This window comes from Haliotis rubra, unplaced genomic scaffold (genome assembly GCF_003918875.1).
Source record: "Haliotis rubra isolate DU_JTF1 unplaced genomic scaffold, ASM391887v1 Scf1637, whole genome shotgun sequence".
Lineage (NCBI taxonomy): Eukaryota > Metazoa > Mollusca > Gastropoda > Lepetellida > Haliotidae > Haliotis > Haliotis rubra.
In genome coordinates, this window is record NW_025765600.1 from 44,960 (window position 1) to 61,278 (window position 16,319).

Genomic DNA, 16,319 nt, shown 5'->3' on the forward strand with positions numbered 1-16,319 from the left:
TTTTGTTTAACATAATTGTATTATCGAAATTGGCGTTAGTGAATTATATTTACACTGTCAAATGCCTAAGAAAGGCACATATATTTGACTATTTATGTTGCATAAACAACAAGGGCGTACTCTACAAATAAAACAGTTGACAACGAAATCAATAATCATTAAACCGAAAATGAGCATGCAGTAGTAATACAATGCATGGCCAATATTAGTAGCATGTGTTACAGTGTGAGGACCTACGGCAGAATGCGACCCAATTACGATGTGTGAAATTACTGAAACGTGTATCTCGTAAAATACCCTAAACTCCTCAATTGATACATGTATATAAAATCGACAAAACCATTAACATGCCCACAAAAAATCTCAAACTTGTTTGTACAATTCTGAATCTGTTAAAAACCATGTTATTGTTAATATTACATTAATATCAAATAGTTAACATACCAAGGGTTCCCGAACAGTTGAGCGTACCCATCCAGCACCACCACTCAACCCTCAAAACACATATGAAGGCAAGTCATCTGTCATCTGATATATGTACAGGAACGTATAGTACAATACAAGGAAGATACCATGACGTGTTCACAAGCGAAGAGACATATTTTCGATACCACCAATGGGATCGGTACGACTCAAAATGTGGACAGGGTCAATAATGACGTAACAAACGGATGACATCATATGGACAATTATGACGTCATGATGTCAGTATCGCCGTGGAAGAAAAAAACATCACAGATGCAAATGATGAAATCGGCAAAATATTAGTTGCCATGAATATATTACATGAATACCGTTACCTCTTCTGTACAGGACTCGTATTACCATACACACCGTTATCTGTTGTGTCAAAAAATGTTGTACATTATACACACGGTCATAATTATGACAGCACAGAGATCAATCACAAGCTGATCTGTTAATAACACCCAGAATCACTTGATCCCACGCCTCATACAAGGTGACAGCCAAGAGTCAGTTGAATATAGAAGATGGCCATCTATTAGACCACAACGTCACTCATGTCCGTTACGTCCTTGGGTCACTGCGGTTCTGGGATGAGTCCTGTGTTCCTGAAGACTTATATTGCTTTAACTTTTGACACAACATGTTCAGTTTAGTTAAATGAAGCCCAAGCTCAAGGATAAGGCACAGCAAGGCCACTCCCACCACGGAAGCATATATAAGAAATGGTCCCGCCAAGCTGTCAAGACCTAATATTGTTGCCGAGCTTGTTCTGTCTGAACCGCCACACTTGTCTGAACTCGGCCACCATTTCTGCTTCCATTTATCGATCATGCCAGCTTCCTGCATCTTCATAATGCTAAAAATTGAAAAAAAGGTTTACTTTCAAGATGACATTGATACCATAAGAATGTAAAACTCCAAATTAATTATAGAACTGAGTTTCCACCCTACCTAAAATGCATGCTACGAGGACTATTTCTAGAATAAAGTATGACAGCCGCTTGTAATAAATACATCGAACATTCTTAAGATAATAACGGTAATAATAATTTCACATTCAAGTTCAATAAATATTATCTGTACATGGCTGTAATATGTATAGTTTATAGTATACATAGTTTTCGGTGGAAAATACTTTGCTTCAATCTAAAATATTCAACTACATATATCATCTCACCTTCCATTATTCCCAATACTGAATAATTCTCTGACTATTACAAAGATCATACTCGAGGTTAAAAATCTGAGATAAAATAGACAAAGCCCTTTTCACATCTATAAAAATCTCTACAAAGCAGTGTCGATTGATCATTGATGTATCATAAGCATGTATCCCCTTCAAACTTTGATGATAGCAGGTGTTATCGACCAAGTGTCACTACGTTTGATTAGACACAAACAGCATAACATTACAACTTATTCGGCTTCGGGGCAAACTGTCACAGCTTTGATCAAGTCAGATGTACCATGTGTTGCAAGTCCGTTATTTGCTTGATTGTCCTTGCTGTTTGACGTTCGAAGCATGGTGTTAGAAAAAAGTATTGAGTGTTTTATGAAATAACCTCATTGTTTAGATGATTTCCAGTGCATCTCGTTTACAAAGTATTATTTGTCACAATTACTATAGTTAAAACTAATGGTGTTACGAAGTGCAGAGCTATATAGATCAAATTACTTTTAAGTCACTTCGGAAGAGTGGACTAATTTTAACATGCAGATCACGGGATCATTAATGGATATCATGTAGTTCCTTGCGTGTAGCTTTAGAAGCAATGCTTGCGGATAGTATTAAGATAAATGGAAAACAATTAGTGTTTTATCTCAGTTTCACACAAATACATTTTGGTAGAAGTCAATAAAATAAATGGACGAAATTGGTTCTTTAGATCTAAATCAATGTTGGTAGTGATACTAACACAGTCTAGATCTACACGCAATACCTTGTTACGAATGAAGACCAAGGGAAACAAACAATGCAACTATCTAGTGTATTTGATGAGAAAGCCTTCCCTGGGGCGTTTCCGCTATTTGCACAAACGTTTAAGTTGGAAATAACACTTTGGCTTTTAATTTGACATGAATTGAGGCTTGGAGTCTTGTCGTGTATACAAATACAAATTGTGTCTAGTCATTCGCGATGTGTGGGCTGCAACACGAGACTTTATGTTCGTTACTTGGACTCTTAAAGAAAATGGGACAAGATATAAAAGAAATATTTCGGTTTTCGGGTCAAACCAGATATAAACAAACGTGAGATAAAATCTTCCCACAATCAGAAGAAATGTGTTGCAGATTGTTAATTTGACTGTGAATGTACATGGTTCACATGAATAGTCGAATATTAATTGTTTCTTTTCTTATTGATCTGTATACTGTTAGTCAGATATACTTGAAGTGGTTTCGGTAGAAACCATCTTCATTCACAAAAGTGAAATATTGATTCTATGTTATGTGTTTTATTCTTTAACGCCGCACACAGCAATATTCCAGCCATATGGCGTCGGTCTAAAAATAATCGACTCTGGACCAGACAATCCAGTGATCAACATCATCAGCATCGCTTTCGCAAATGGGATACGATGACATGTGTCAACCAAGTCAGCGAGCCTAACCACCCGATTCTGTTAGAAACATTGGTTTCTGAAGATCTTGGATCTTCACGGGTTAGACATAAAGGGTTTCAACTTAAGCGTCTTCCTGTGTTTCCCTTCTCCAACCCACCTTGAATTTTCACCTTGACTTGAAATAAGAATTTTTTTTTATCTCAGACTCTCCCCGCTGCGGAACTTTTATGCCCTAGTGTGAACCCAAAACAACCCAGCAGTGCCATGAAACACCAGATCATCTTAATCTTTCTTTATCTCTACTATACCATATAGTACTCCCTATACAATAAAAATGTTTCCCAAGGAAAGTTACTGGATCTACATCAATAATTAATAAAAGATCTATTATCAAGTGATCTAAATATCCTACCCATCAATAGTTTCGACTCACTAGTGTAAATGTAGCCACTTACTTCAGTCAACTGTTCTAAACTTGATTTAGCAAAATATTCCATACAGTTTAAAGGTACTGTTTACACAGGAGGAGATGTATTGTAAAACAAATTCGTAACGTTGAAAAGATTATTGTCATGAATTCATTAAATTTGGCGAATTCTTAACAAAACTTTACACCAAAACGCAGCTGTTCACATGAACGATATTTGCACATGATTTTCAGCAATTTTTATGCGTAATCCTCGTACAATTCACCTGCATAAAGTTTGCAGTTGGTTCCCCCAAGTTAGTGGAGAAATCCATCTTCGATGTAACCACATATATATACATAACATATAGTGCGTGCTTAAGGTGAGTCTTAACTTTTGATGGGTAGTATATTACAATTGCGTTCAGGGAAAACATCTTATATTCGTTCATTTGTTTCCCTACCCGCTCTATTGCAAAGCCCATTTGTGTTGTGCCCCGCCGTGATATTGCTGGAATATTGCTAACAGCGGCGTAAAATAATACTCACTCACACGATATTGCTGACTGAGGTTGGCGATGAGAAACTCTTTCAAAATATGGATGCCCTAACATCCCTGTGAGGCACTTAACGGGCCCTTTCACGGTGCTCTGAAATAAGCTTTATCTGATCGTTGTAAGGTTGAATGTATTTAAACATTTAAAGTGTTAATTCTAAAATAATTGCTTCTGTTAAAAAAGGCCTGTAATTAAGAATACCAATTCTAAACCGGATTTTCACGGGTGGAAGAACTGCGTGTCTCAGACGTTTACCACTATGATAAAGCCACAAGCACATTTATGGCACAGACAAACCTAGAATCAAAGAACCGGGATTCGAACCAGGATCAAAGGCTGCGTTCCAAAATAACACATCTATGCACAGTACAAGGCGACTTGGACGACTGGACCCCTTGGTGAGTCTTGGTGAACATCGACCTAGACATTCAGAGAATATCACAACCGTCTCGAAGAAGAAACACTGACCCATATATTCTCATGAGAACAAGTACCATGCTTACTTATAGTTAAATGCCTCTAAGAACGGTGCGTTCTCTGGAACAACGAATCCGAGTCCCGCCGTGTTGAAGATTTCGTCCGCCAGGGAGTACTGTTCACAGTCATGCAACAGAATGTACTCCAACTGTGACCTGTCTGTCATGTACGCCATTGTCCCCGCTCTCACATGACGCAGCGCCTCGTCATTGCTCTTTACTTCAGGGGAACCCCCCATCTTTTCCCACACATCTTGATATACTCCAGATTCAGCATCCTAAAAGAGATAGGTGAAATGAAAGGGGGTTTAATGCCGCGTTACAGATTATTGCAGGTATATAGTGACGTCTTTTTCATAAATGTATACGAATAATTGCAACAAACGTGAGTGAGTATTGAGGTTGTGTGAGTATGGTTTTACGCCACTTTTAGCAATATTCCAGCAATATCACGGCAGGGGGACACCAGAAATGGGCTTCACACATTGTACCCATGCGGGGAATCTAACCCGGGTCTTTGGCGGCGTGACGAGCGAACGCTTTAACCACTAGGCTACCCCACCGAACCGCAACGAATGCGAAGATAACGGACATTGAATAACGTATTATTGTACATCATATCATGTGGGGACCTTCATAATTGACACCGGGGCATTATTCCTGATACTGTAAAGGGACGGCCACTGCAATCCTGCTTCCACCCACAAAATATGCAAACCTTTCGCGTCCAATTACTTTCCTTGTGATTTAGAGTGATAACAATGTATTTCAACATTCTTTACACTTTAGGATGTAGGTCTGTGAAATCCATTCGGTGTAAGTCCTGTATACGTGAGTGTATGGTGTATGGATGCTGAAATTGGATTCACACACGTCACGTAGATTTTATCACAGTCTGGTCTTAAGCTAACGCAACACATGCAATACCATGGTTGTGGGTTAGAATTTGTTTTGAATAACCCATACTTATCGTAAGGGGCGACTAACGGGATCGGGTGATCAGGCTCGCTGACTTGGTTGACACATGTCATCGTATCCCAATAGCCTAGATAGATGCTCATGAGGTTGATCACTGGTTTGTCTGGTCCAGACAGGATTATTTACGGACAGCCGCCATATAGCTGGAATATTGCTGAGTGTGACCATTCAACCAGCAGGTTTTGGTAGTATGTTGCGCTGGTTGGTGCCGTATTGTTCCAGCTGAGTGACAACAGCATGCAAATAACTGATAGTTTTAGGATGGGTCCCTATGTTGGGCTACAATGCAATCAACAAAATCACTGAGTCCTGAAGTCCTACAGTGACGCCTGTTGTGCGTTTACATAAAGGCACATAATGTATTTTACCTTAAACTGACTGACTGACTGACTGAGTTTGGTTTTACGCCGCTTTTAGCAGTATTCCAGCAACATCACGGCGGGGGACACCAGAAATGGGCTTCACACATTGTACCCATGTGGGGATTTGAACCCGGGTCTTCGGCATGACTTTACCTTAAACAGTGAGTAAAGGTTACTTCCAAATTTGACCAAAGGTTGCATTTCATCCTGTGCTGCTAGTTCCGTGAGACTATTGATGGGCTTCTCTGCGATGGTGACTGTGAGGAAGGCGGCCAGATTGGCAGTGTAAGTTGACGCCATCAGAATAGTAAACAACCACCAAAACCCCAGAATACAGCGGCCCGATATGCTGTTTGGGTGAGGGTCTCCACCTGTAAAACCAGGAGCAAAGGGATGGGTAAGGAGAGATTCTGTGAAAAACACAACGGAAATACCCGATTTCTAAATGTAGAATTACAGATACTATATATTAAACAGAATCCACAAAAATAGAAATATCATCTACATAGATGTTACTATCACCGACGTAGATGTAAATATAATCTTCTTAGATGAAAGTGTCATTTACGTAAATGATAGACTTTGCCACAAACACGTTTCCATAGCGAACAAAATGCTTAGCTATATTATTCCTCTGCAATAACAACCTAAATGTGAAGATTCGTAAGGAAATATAACTTTTCTTCACAAGGGATATTTAGACCTTGGCTCTACAAGTATGACTCTCCCAAATGCAAATGTATAAATGTTTCTGATGATCGCCGTGCAACATTCCCACAACATCCTGTAAAGAATAGAGCTTGAACCAGAAACGAAACAGTTGTTAATGTAAGTACTACACCGTTTGGTATATTACTAAGCAAGCCTGCGATTCTGAACTTCTGATTCATTTAGTGACATCCTACGAGCAGCATACGCGAAGCAAAGGTTCCTCTATAAAATGTACAAATAGTTTTGCTATGAAATGGAAATGATCAGTTAACTGAGGTTCTGGAGAGGCATATAGAAGTTGGTATTCAAGTTTATGACAAAATATTATAGATGTCAACTTCTTCTTTATTGTATACACAACGTTTTTCGGCTTTTCCTTGCCCTTTCAGGAGAATGATCAGATCAGTTAACTGAAACATTACCTTGCTCCATATAGGAACCATAGATCAGCCAGAATGTTGTCTTCAGGCTCATCACTTCAGCACGGGATCCTTCCTGACTTGCATTCTGTAACACCTTATGGGCAGCATATGGACTGTATCTGTTGACAAGGTAGAGCAAGATGCTCACTACAACTATCGCCAAGACAATGCAGCCCCACACAGTAGGGGCGAACGGTGTGAACATCTTGAACATCTTCCGGGACTCTCCATCTGGTCTACGTGTAATTATTCCTGCTCCGTCTTCCATGAAGGGTTTGGTAAAGTCTATGACCGTTTCCCGTATTGAGGTTATGGTAAACGGACCTGCCCCGAAGTCTAGCTCCTGAAATATAGAAAAGAGATATATATAAAATACAGGATATAATAACGATTCTGTAATGGTAGCTTTTGGAATATGTGGCTATTGTAAAGGAAGAGAGAGATTCACCACAGAGAGCTACAAACTGAAATGTCTCTGGTCTTATTGAACATTCAATCAGAAAACAAGTTGTGATTTGTTGCCAACACACGTCTGCGAAGATCCAGCACCAAGTTGATGGAAAACACCTGGTAAATAGGTGAACACAGCCCAAGATCGGACGCTGTCACTGACTGTCAACACACAACGACGGCCATACTGCTTGCCTGTCGGCTACTCTGCATTATGCATTACGCACTCGCTCTATGCGTGTTTTTTACTTTTCTTTCTTATGTACACTCCCCAAACAGTACGGCACCATCGACAAGACTCATGACTTGTACACAGATTATTCTGAAGGAGATTAAACCGCGTCATTTCCTACAACTATATTCCCAACCACTGCTCAAACAAAAGCCAAGAGTAACAATGATCATATTAATACTACTACTTGCAGGAGACATCGAAACTAATCCAGGGACCCCAGTGCACACCAATAACATTTTCCCATGTGGTATCTGTGGCCACCCGTTCACATGGTCTCGTGCTGGAGTCGCATGTGATGACTGAAACGTATGGTACCACAAGACGTGCGTCGATATGTGTTCAAAGGATTTTGAACTACTAAACAGTTATTAACTCGAATGTTGTACCTTCTACTCACCCTTAACAGATATAACTATCGACTCGATACACTCTGAGATTGTAGTCAGCCCACTGAAGACAAGCAGTCCAAGTCACAGTCGAAACACAACGGCACAAAACAGCAAATCCAAATCAACACACACGTCATCGTGCTCATCAAGGACATCAACATCACAACAAAAGTCAATCTATGATCTACCTGAAAAGCAAAATCTCCGTATGCTCACACTGAACTGCAGGAGTGTATTAGATAAAGGTCTGAGCTGGCTGTACTCCTAGACTATGTCAAACCAGACATTGTTTGTTCGACCGAGTCATGGCTACGTGGGATACAACCCGGAAAACAACCCACACACGACCAAATCAAATCAAGCGAGATCTTCCCTAATGGGTTCAACGTGTACAGAAATGACAGAAGCTCAATTGGTGGAGGCATCTTCATGTTAGTAAAAGATAACATCACATCTGAAGAAGAACTGGACATGATTGGAAACAGTGAAGTCGAGTGGGTAAAATAAAATTGAACAGAAACAAACAACTCCACATTGGGAACTTCTATATGCCACATAGAAACATATCTGACGACAACGAACTTGACTCATCTCTACAAAAGCTGTTCAACACTCCCAATCCGAAACAGGTTATTTTGGTGGGTGACTTCAACTGCCCAAATATAGACTGGAAAACGCAAACAGTTTCAAACAACGCCCCTGAGAAGACCATACAACAGGCACTCATCGATTTAACTGCAAACAACCTCACACAGATCCACAAGTCACCTACCAGAGAAGGCAACATACTAGACCTTGTATTCACAACCAATCCAACCCTGGTAAAGTCATCTGTGTCAATCCCCGGACTTTCAGATCATGAAGCACCACCGACATTAACGACCTATGGACTCACTTCAGAGACAATCTTTCCAGGAGTATTGACAAGAACATCCCATCAAGATTATCCAGCTCAGGTCGATCCCTCCAATGGGTCAACCGTCCTATCACAAAAATGATTAGGAGGAAAAATCGGCTATACAAGCAAGCCAAGAACACAAAATGTTGGACAAACTACAGACACTATCAATGTGAGTGTAAGAGCGCAGTCAGGAAAGCCGAGTGGGACTACGTGAACAACATCATTGACGAAGGCATGAAGTCTAACAACACCAAACCCTTCTGGCGTCTCATCAAATCCAAGAAACAAGGTAACATCGGAGTCTCCCCACTAAGTGATACCAAGCTTAAAGCCAACCTCTTATTGCGCCAGTTTCTGTCTGTTTTTACTAAAGACGCAACGAGTGACACAATGCCAGACATAGCAGACAAACCCATCCGACATCCACTTGAAAACATCACCATTGACAAGAACGGGATTGCCAAACTGCTTAAAAACCTCAATGCAGCTGAAGCCCAGGACCAGACTCCATCCCAAACACCGTCTTGAAGACATGTGCCCTAAACATAGCACCTGGTCTGAGTTGTATTTACCAGCTCTCGCTCGACTCTGGAACCCTACCACCAGACTGGTTGAATGCAAATATCTCAAGTGTATATAAGAAAGGAGATAAACACCAAGCAGGGAATTACAGACCAATTTCCCTCACGTGCGTCTCCTGCAAGATCCTTGAGCATATCATATGTCGTAACCTCATGACCCACCTGGAGAACAACAATATCCTGACAGATCTTAACCACGGCTTCAGAAGCGGATATTCATGTGAATCCCAACTGATTGTCACCATCCATGACTTCTTGCAATCTTTTGACAAAAACAAACAGATCGACTGTGTTATCCTCGACTTTTCTAAAGCCTTTGATACAGTGCCCCATAGAAAACTCCTCCACAAGTTGACAACCTATGGAATACGTGGACCAATTCACCAATGGCTTCAGCACTTCCTGACACAGAGAACCATGCAAGTTGTTCTTGATGGAGAGACAACTGATCAAGTGCCAGTAGAGTCCGGTGTTCCACAAGGAACTGTCCTTGGTCCAATCTTGTTCCTCTGCCACGTTAAGGATCTTCCAGCAAGCGTAAAATCCCAGACACGACTGTTTGCAGATGACTGTTTTCTTTACCGAACCATCAACAGCCAGCAAGACCATGTCATTCTTCAACAAGACCTTGAAAATCTATCTTCATGGGCTGACTCGTGGGGAATGAAGTTCAACACCAAGAAATGCGAAGTCATCAGTATGCGTGGCAGAAGTAGTCGCTACTACACGTTGGAAAACAACATCCTCCAGAAGGTGCCACAGAACCCATACCTGGGAGTAATACTGTCAGAAGATCTCAACTGGGGCCCCCACATTGACAATGTGGCCAAGAGAGCTAACTCTACACTAGGATCTTAAGAAGGAACATCAGAACCTGCCCTCCATCCAGTAAACGTACAGCCTACATATCCATGGTAAGACCAATAATGGAGTATGGACGTGTTGTCTGGGATCCCTACCAGAAGGGACACATCAATCGGCTAGAGACAATCCAGCACCGTGCAGCAAGATTTGTGTCCGGCAACTACACATCAAGAGAAGCAGGACGTATCACTAAGATCTTGGGGGACTTTGACCTGCCACCACTCCAGAAGAGGCGACAAGACATCAGACTAGCCTACATGTACAATATTGCTGAGGGTTTAGTACCAGCTATTCCATACCTGAAGCCGAGAAGACCAGGCCGGGACATCAAAGCTACCACCTTTAAAGACCATGACGCCACCAGCATCATCAACAGATACGTGTGCAACAACAATGGAGGCTTCCAAACACCAACTTCCAGGACCGACCAATACCGAGAATCTTTCTTCATAAGAACTGTCACCGACTGGAATCAACTGCCTGACAACATTGTCAACAGTGGAAGCGTCGAGGGATTCCGACAAGCAGTCGGTTTCCGCGACTAAGATCTTTTCACGTACTCTCTCTCATTCGCTGTAATTATACCACCTTTGATTTCTTCAGCGTAACAATACAGATACAGAAGGTACAACGAAAATTGTAACGAACATGTATCAAACGCATATTTGAAACACTTTGACTGGGTTAACAGGAAGTGCAGAGCCCTGCAAAACAATAATATATGTTTATATGTTTCTTATGCCTTCTCACAAAACGTTTATCTAATTATTTATACATGTTACAGGTAACACATTTGAATACAACATAACATTCACGATCATTATAAAGTATATGCAAAGAATTGAAAATATGTAATTGTTCATTTCACACTATCGCGTTAAAGGTCCACAAACCTTACAATGCGAGTTCGAGAGCTTTTCGTGATATTTTTCCGATAAGAGTTGAAATCATGGATAAATCCAAATAAATAATATTTCCGTCATGTCCAGTGTACATTAATTAAAATATCTGTTCAAGATCACATGTGCATCAATTACTTATAGACAAAGTGTTCATTCGAAGAAAATGAAAGGTCCTTGAATCAGCAGCGGACACATCTTTTGTTTAACTTGAAAGAAAAACTCAATCAAACACACACGTGCCACGGGAATACATGGTTGCACTTAATGCTTCTAATCGTTCTTGTACAAAGGAGATGGACAATTATCGCTGATATATATAATGTCCAGTTTTCACGCAAATTTAACCTAAACGATTTTCCTGACTAACCTTTCTCACAATCATTCCAACGATCCCATTCCATTCGTCATTGTCCTCATTGATTGGAGCTCCCCATATCCTGTCTGCCGGTTCAACAATAGTGTAACTGAAATGGCCATTGTCAAGTATTTTAATGTGTGAAATCATCTCTTCCTATACAATAAAGTACATAATCGTTAATCAAGTTTCCAATGTGGGCAATAATTGATGTACCTGTCCATTGAAGAAGATATCGTTTGAATGAGCCATAATGATGACAGTTACATGTTGTAAATCACATGTCGTAAAACTCATGTAATCATGAGTTTTATTGATTTTCGTGGATACATAATCTGCCCCGACCCAATCAGCCTGTGACTACAAGGTGTCTGGGGATTAATCACGCTTTATGGGTATTACAGAAACATCTAACAGGTCATGTTCCCAGAAGATAACATGGTTTGATAAACAAAGATGTCACTGAGATTCGCAGGGGAGCAACATACCGTGGGGTAAAGGTCACCTTGAAGCAAGACATAAAAGAGTTCCACTATGAAAAGAATTACATTCCGAAAATGATTGGAGGTAATTTCGTGCAGAGTAATCGACATACTGACTCTCAAAACGATACTCAACTTCCAAACCCTTCAACCCCATTCCCTACAAATGCGTATAATAACCATTATCTGATCATCATCAATATAATTGTCATACATCACACTGGGAAATGATATTGGATCATCAAATTAATTTATTCATATGTCGCAAAACATAGATTGTTGATATGATCTGGATGTAGTCTTGGTCAAGCGATAAGGCCTTAGGATCTGGTGAGAGTTCCAAACGTCTCCATTTTGAAGTATTACATTATGAAATGCCAATTAATGTCCCCCGTGGTTCGGAGCCGTTGGTATAAAGGTAATGTTATGTGAATGCTTACTTGAAGTTGAACCTTAGCGCCAGTTCGTCTAGTATGTCGATGCAGAATCCGGTGAAAACAGTTCTATTATTAATGATGTTCTTCACAACAAATGGTAGAGCCTGTAGACACGTATGAGTAAACATATAACAGAGTTTGAATACAGAAGAAACCCGTTACTCCGACCCTAGCAGGACCGTATTCGTAACGAGATATACGGAAATTCGAGATATTTAGGCCTTGACATCCAGACACATAATATAAAATAATATAAAAATATTACATGGAAATCATCACCAGAAATACGATCGCATACACCACAAATTCAAAACCCAGAACCTGTCTGAGACGACAAACACAACTTCCTAAAATTGCCCACAGTCACCTATCTGACGTACTCAATAAGATTGACAATGCTACATAATAAGTTCATTGTTGTTTGGTGTATTGTGAATACCTTAAAATCCTACCATATACAGGTATAGGTACACATACGAGGTACAACTTCTTAACAGACTCATGCCAGAGCCTAATATTGCCATTTGAGGTAGCATAATATATTGTTCGGAATTAGATATTTCTCTCGTTGCTTTAATCATTTAACTCATTTCTGATGGTAAAGGCAACGTGAGGTTGGCACATACGAACCAGCTGATTTATAGATATAGTCTGTTCTGCAAACGTTCCAATATAAAACAAAACAATTTGATGTTGAATTATGGCGATTCTTGTCGCTATGGTACTGTTCATCACTGGGTGAGTGAGTGAGTTTAGTTTTACGCCACACGCAGCAATATTCCAGCTATATGGCGGCGTCCTGTAAATAATCGAGTGTGGACCACACAATCCACTGATAAACAGCATGAGCATCGATCTGCGCAATTGGGATACGATGACATGTGTCAACCAAGTCAGCGAGCTTGACCACCCGATCCCGTTAGTCGCCTCTTACGACAAACATGGGTTACTGAAGATCAATTCTAACCCGGATCTTCACGGGTTGTTCATCACTGAGCCACATATATCATTAAACCTACAACGTACAAGCTTGTATCTACCTCTTGAGATCCGATGCGTAATGTTGTATTTCCAAAGTTTCTGAAAGTATTTTCGAATATCTCTTCATCAAACACCTCCAGGCGATTCTGCTCTGACCAAGTACCGACGTTATAGAACCAGTTTGGACGTTTGTCAGATGTGCTGACGATGTTGTAGCTCCTCTCCATCACAAAGCCATCTTCGTCAAATTTGTAGTTTCTTGCTTTCCCGACAAAGCTTGTCTGAAACAAAATGTGAATGGTTGTGCAGTGCAAAATATCATATTGTACACTGTTCTAGAGAGATAAACCTTGCTTGCTGGGTTAGCAATATTTCCCTGAAAACATTTTGAATTATTGATATAAGTACATGCATTGTTCACACGAATGTATACATTGTGGTTTATACTGTTATAGTATAACCATGGAGATATGGGTTAGAACTGTTCTTCAGCAATCCATGTTTGTCGTAAGAGGCGACTACGGGATCAGCCGTCAGGTCCTCTGACTTGGTTGACCCGTGAATATCCGGGTTAGAATTGATCTTCAGTAACCCATGCTTGTCCCAAGAGGCGACTAATGGGATCCGGAGGTCAGGCTTGTTAACTTGGTTGACGTGGTTGACACATGTCATGGGTTCCCACTTGCGCAGATCGATGCTCATTCTGTTGATCACTGGATTGTCTGGTCCAGACTCGATTATCTACAGACCTCCGCCATATAGCTGAAATATTATATTGCTGCGGCGTAAAACTAAACTCACTGACTGACTGACTGACGTGGTTGACTCATTTCATCGTGTGCCAATTACGTAGATCGAAGCTCATGATGTTGATCACTGGATTGTCTGGTTCAGATTCGATTATTTACACATAACAGGGTGAACAACAAACAAAACAAACACAACTGGTATATCAGATATTATCAGGTTAACACTCCTATACTTGCCTCGTACTCTGATACTTTTGTCGCCTCGTATTGATAAACCTGATATACAAAATTGAGGGTCAGTTTCGAATAATCTTCCAAATTTCGTTTTAAAGAGCTGTAATTAATGTCTTAAATCTGGTCTGAGTACAGTTTGGTACTTGGCTTGAGAACGTGACAGCTATATGTTTCTGTGGAATTCTGTCAGTGATGATATGAATGATTCCATTTGATTCATGACAAACAAGGCTTCAGGTTCAGTTAGTTGCAGTTCATAAAGTATAAACAATAAAGTACTATACATACTAACATATCCTCAAACCGTGTTGTGAGAAGCAATATGCCACAATCTTGTGTGATATGTAAAAACCTCATGTGTGTACCATTACGTAATATATAAGCATGTAAACAGAAAGTGTTCGATAATGATCTTGGGTCAATAAAATCTAATGTTTAAATATTGTGACACTAAGTTGTGCCATAGTATCCTTGACGTACAAGTAGGCCGTAATTGCCTATTAACCTAGAAATTCTAATGCCAATACTTAACCAAAGACTACTAGGTATATTTATGTGTGTATTGGACCACGGGTTCTGTCTCGATTAAGACAAGGAGCATGTCATTCTTATCTGTGGACGTAGTGGCAGATAGTTATTGAGTATATTCTTTCGTGCTAAGTTTCTCGTTTGGTATAACTCATGCATGTAAACTTTAAGTTTGGGATTGGGGGATTACAATGTGTTTCATGTATGTATTGATGATATGGAACTATGTTTGACACTCAACCGGAGACTCTACTCCCTGTGATCTGTTATGCCAGCTAATTGCCGTTCTGTTTGTTTTGTGTATCTAAGTCTTCTGTCTCACTTTGATCATACATATCGATTTTGGGATGTGTCGTCGTGGTAGCAGTAACATCAGCAGTAGCAGTAGTTGTAGTAGTAGTAGTAGTAGTAGTAAAGACAGTAGCCGTAGCAGTAGAAGTAGAAGTAGTAATAGTAGTAGTAGTGGTGGTAGTTGCAGTATCAGTAGCGGCAGCAGTAGTAGTGGTAGTTACAGTAGCAGTAGAAGTAGTAACAGTAGTAGTAGAAGTAGCAATAGTAGTAGTAGTAGCAGCAGTAGAGTAGTAGCAGTGGTGGTAGTAGAAGTGGTGTTGGTACTAGTAGTAGTAGTTGTAGTAGTAGTAGTAGTAGTTACAGTAGTAGTAGTAGTGGTAGTTACAGTAGCAATAGAAGCAGTAGTAGTAGTTACAGTGTGCGATCGTCAAACCCAACAGAACTGTTTCCAACTTCGTATGATCTGTTTAATTTGTCCGCAATGAGTGGTAGGTGCTCCTGACTGGCAGGACATGTCTAACCTTTTCACGAACACCTCGTGTCATCACTGAACACCTGGTGCCATCATATTCAGTGATCCATTCATGTAATTTTTCCCAGCTACTTTTCCCTTCACACCAAATGTAATTTCTTTCTGAGGATAGTCAAGACTGTGTATTCTTTTGCGTTCTATATGTTCTATATGTCACTACATAGTGTCAAGTGTCCGAAGAGTACACACCTTTCTGATCATATTTACCAGTTCCCTCTTCGCTGATACAAGCTGGGTATTGTTCTCGGTTGTAATTACATCTGTGCACACTGAACCAAGATTGAGAAGCAGATCTGGTTGTGAGATCTGTTGCGTGGAATGCGTGATGATGTGGAATGCGTCCTGTATTTCCATCAGATAGACCTAAACACACGATAAAAACAACAACATCACCCTCGATTCAATACATCAGCAGAAGAGTGAGTGAGGAAGTGTGGTTTTACGCAGCGATTAGCAATATTCCA

At 40.3% G+C, this 16,319-nt stretch overlaps 1 protein-coding gene across 1 annotated transcript in view; it reads right to left on the reverse strand.

Annotated features, from left to right (window-relative positions):
• The window catches only part of LOC124271818 (glutamate receptor ionotropic, delta-1-like), a 41,763-nt gene continuing 25,444 nt past the window's right edge, over positions 1–16,319 (reverse strand). Inside the window, exons 7-14 of the mRNA XM_046706968.1 lie at positions 16,045–16,218; positions 13,581–13,802; positions 12,544–12,644; positions 11,634–11,730; positions 6,945–7,287; positions 5,965–6,182; positions 4,499–4,749; positions 1–1,324 (exon numbers count right to left, since the gene is read on the reverse strand). Of these exons, the coding sequence (XP_046562924.1) occupies positions 1,030–1,324; positions 4,499–4,749; positions 5,965–6,182; positions 6,945–7,287; positions 11,634–11,730; positions 12,544–12,644; positions 13,581–13,802; positions 16,045–16,218 (1,701 nt within the window). The 3' untranslated portion in view covers positions 1–1,029. The remainder of the gene's footprint in view (positions 1,325–4,498; positions 4,750–5,964; positions 6,183–6,944; positions 7,288–11,633; positions 11,731–12,543; positions 12,645–13,580; positions 13,803–16,044; positions 16,219–16,319) is intronic.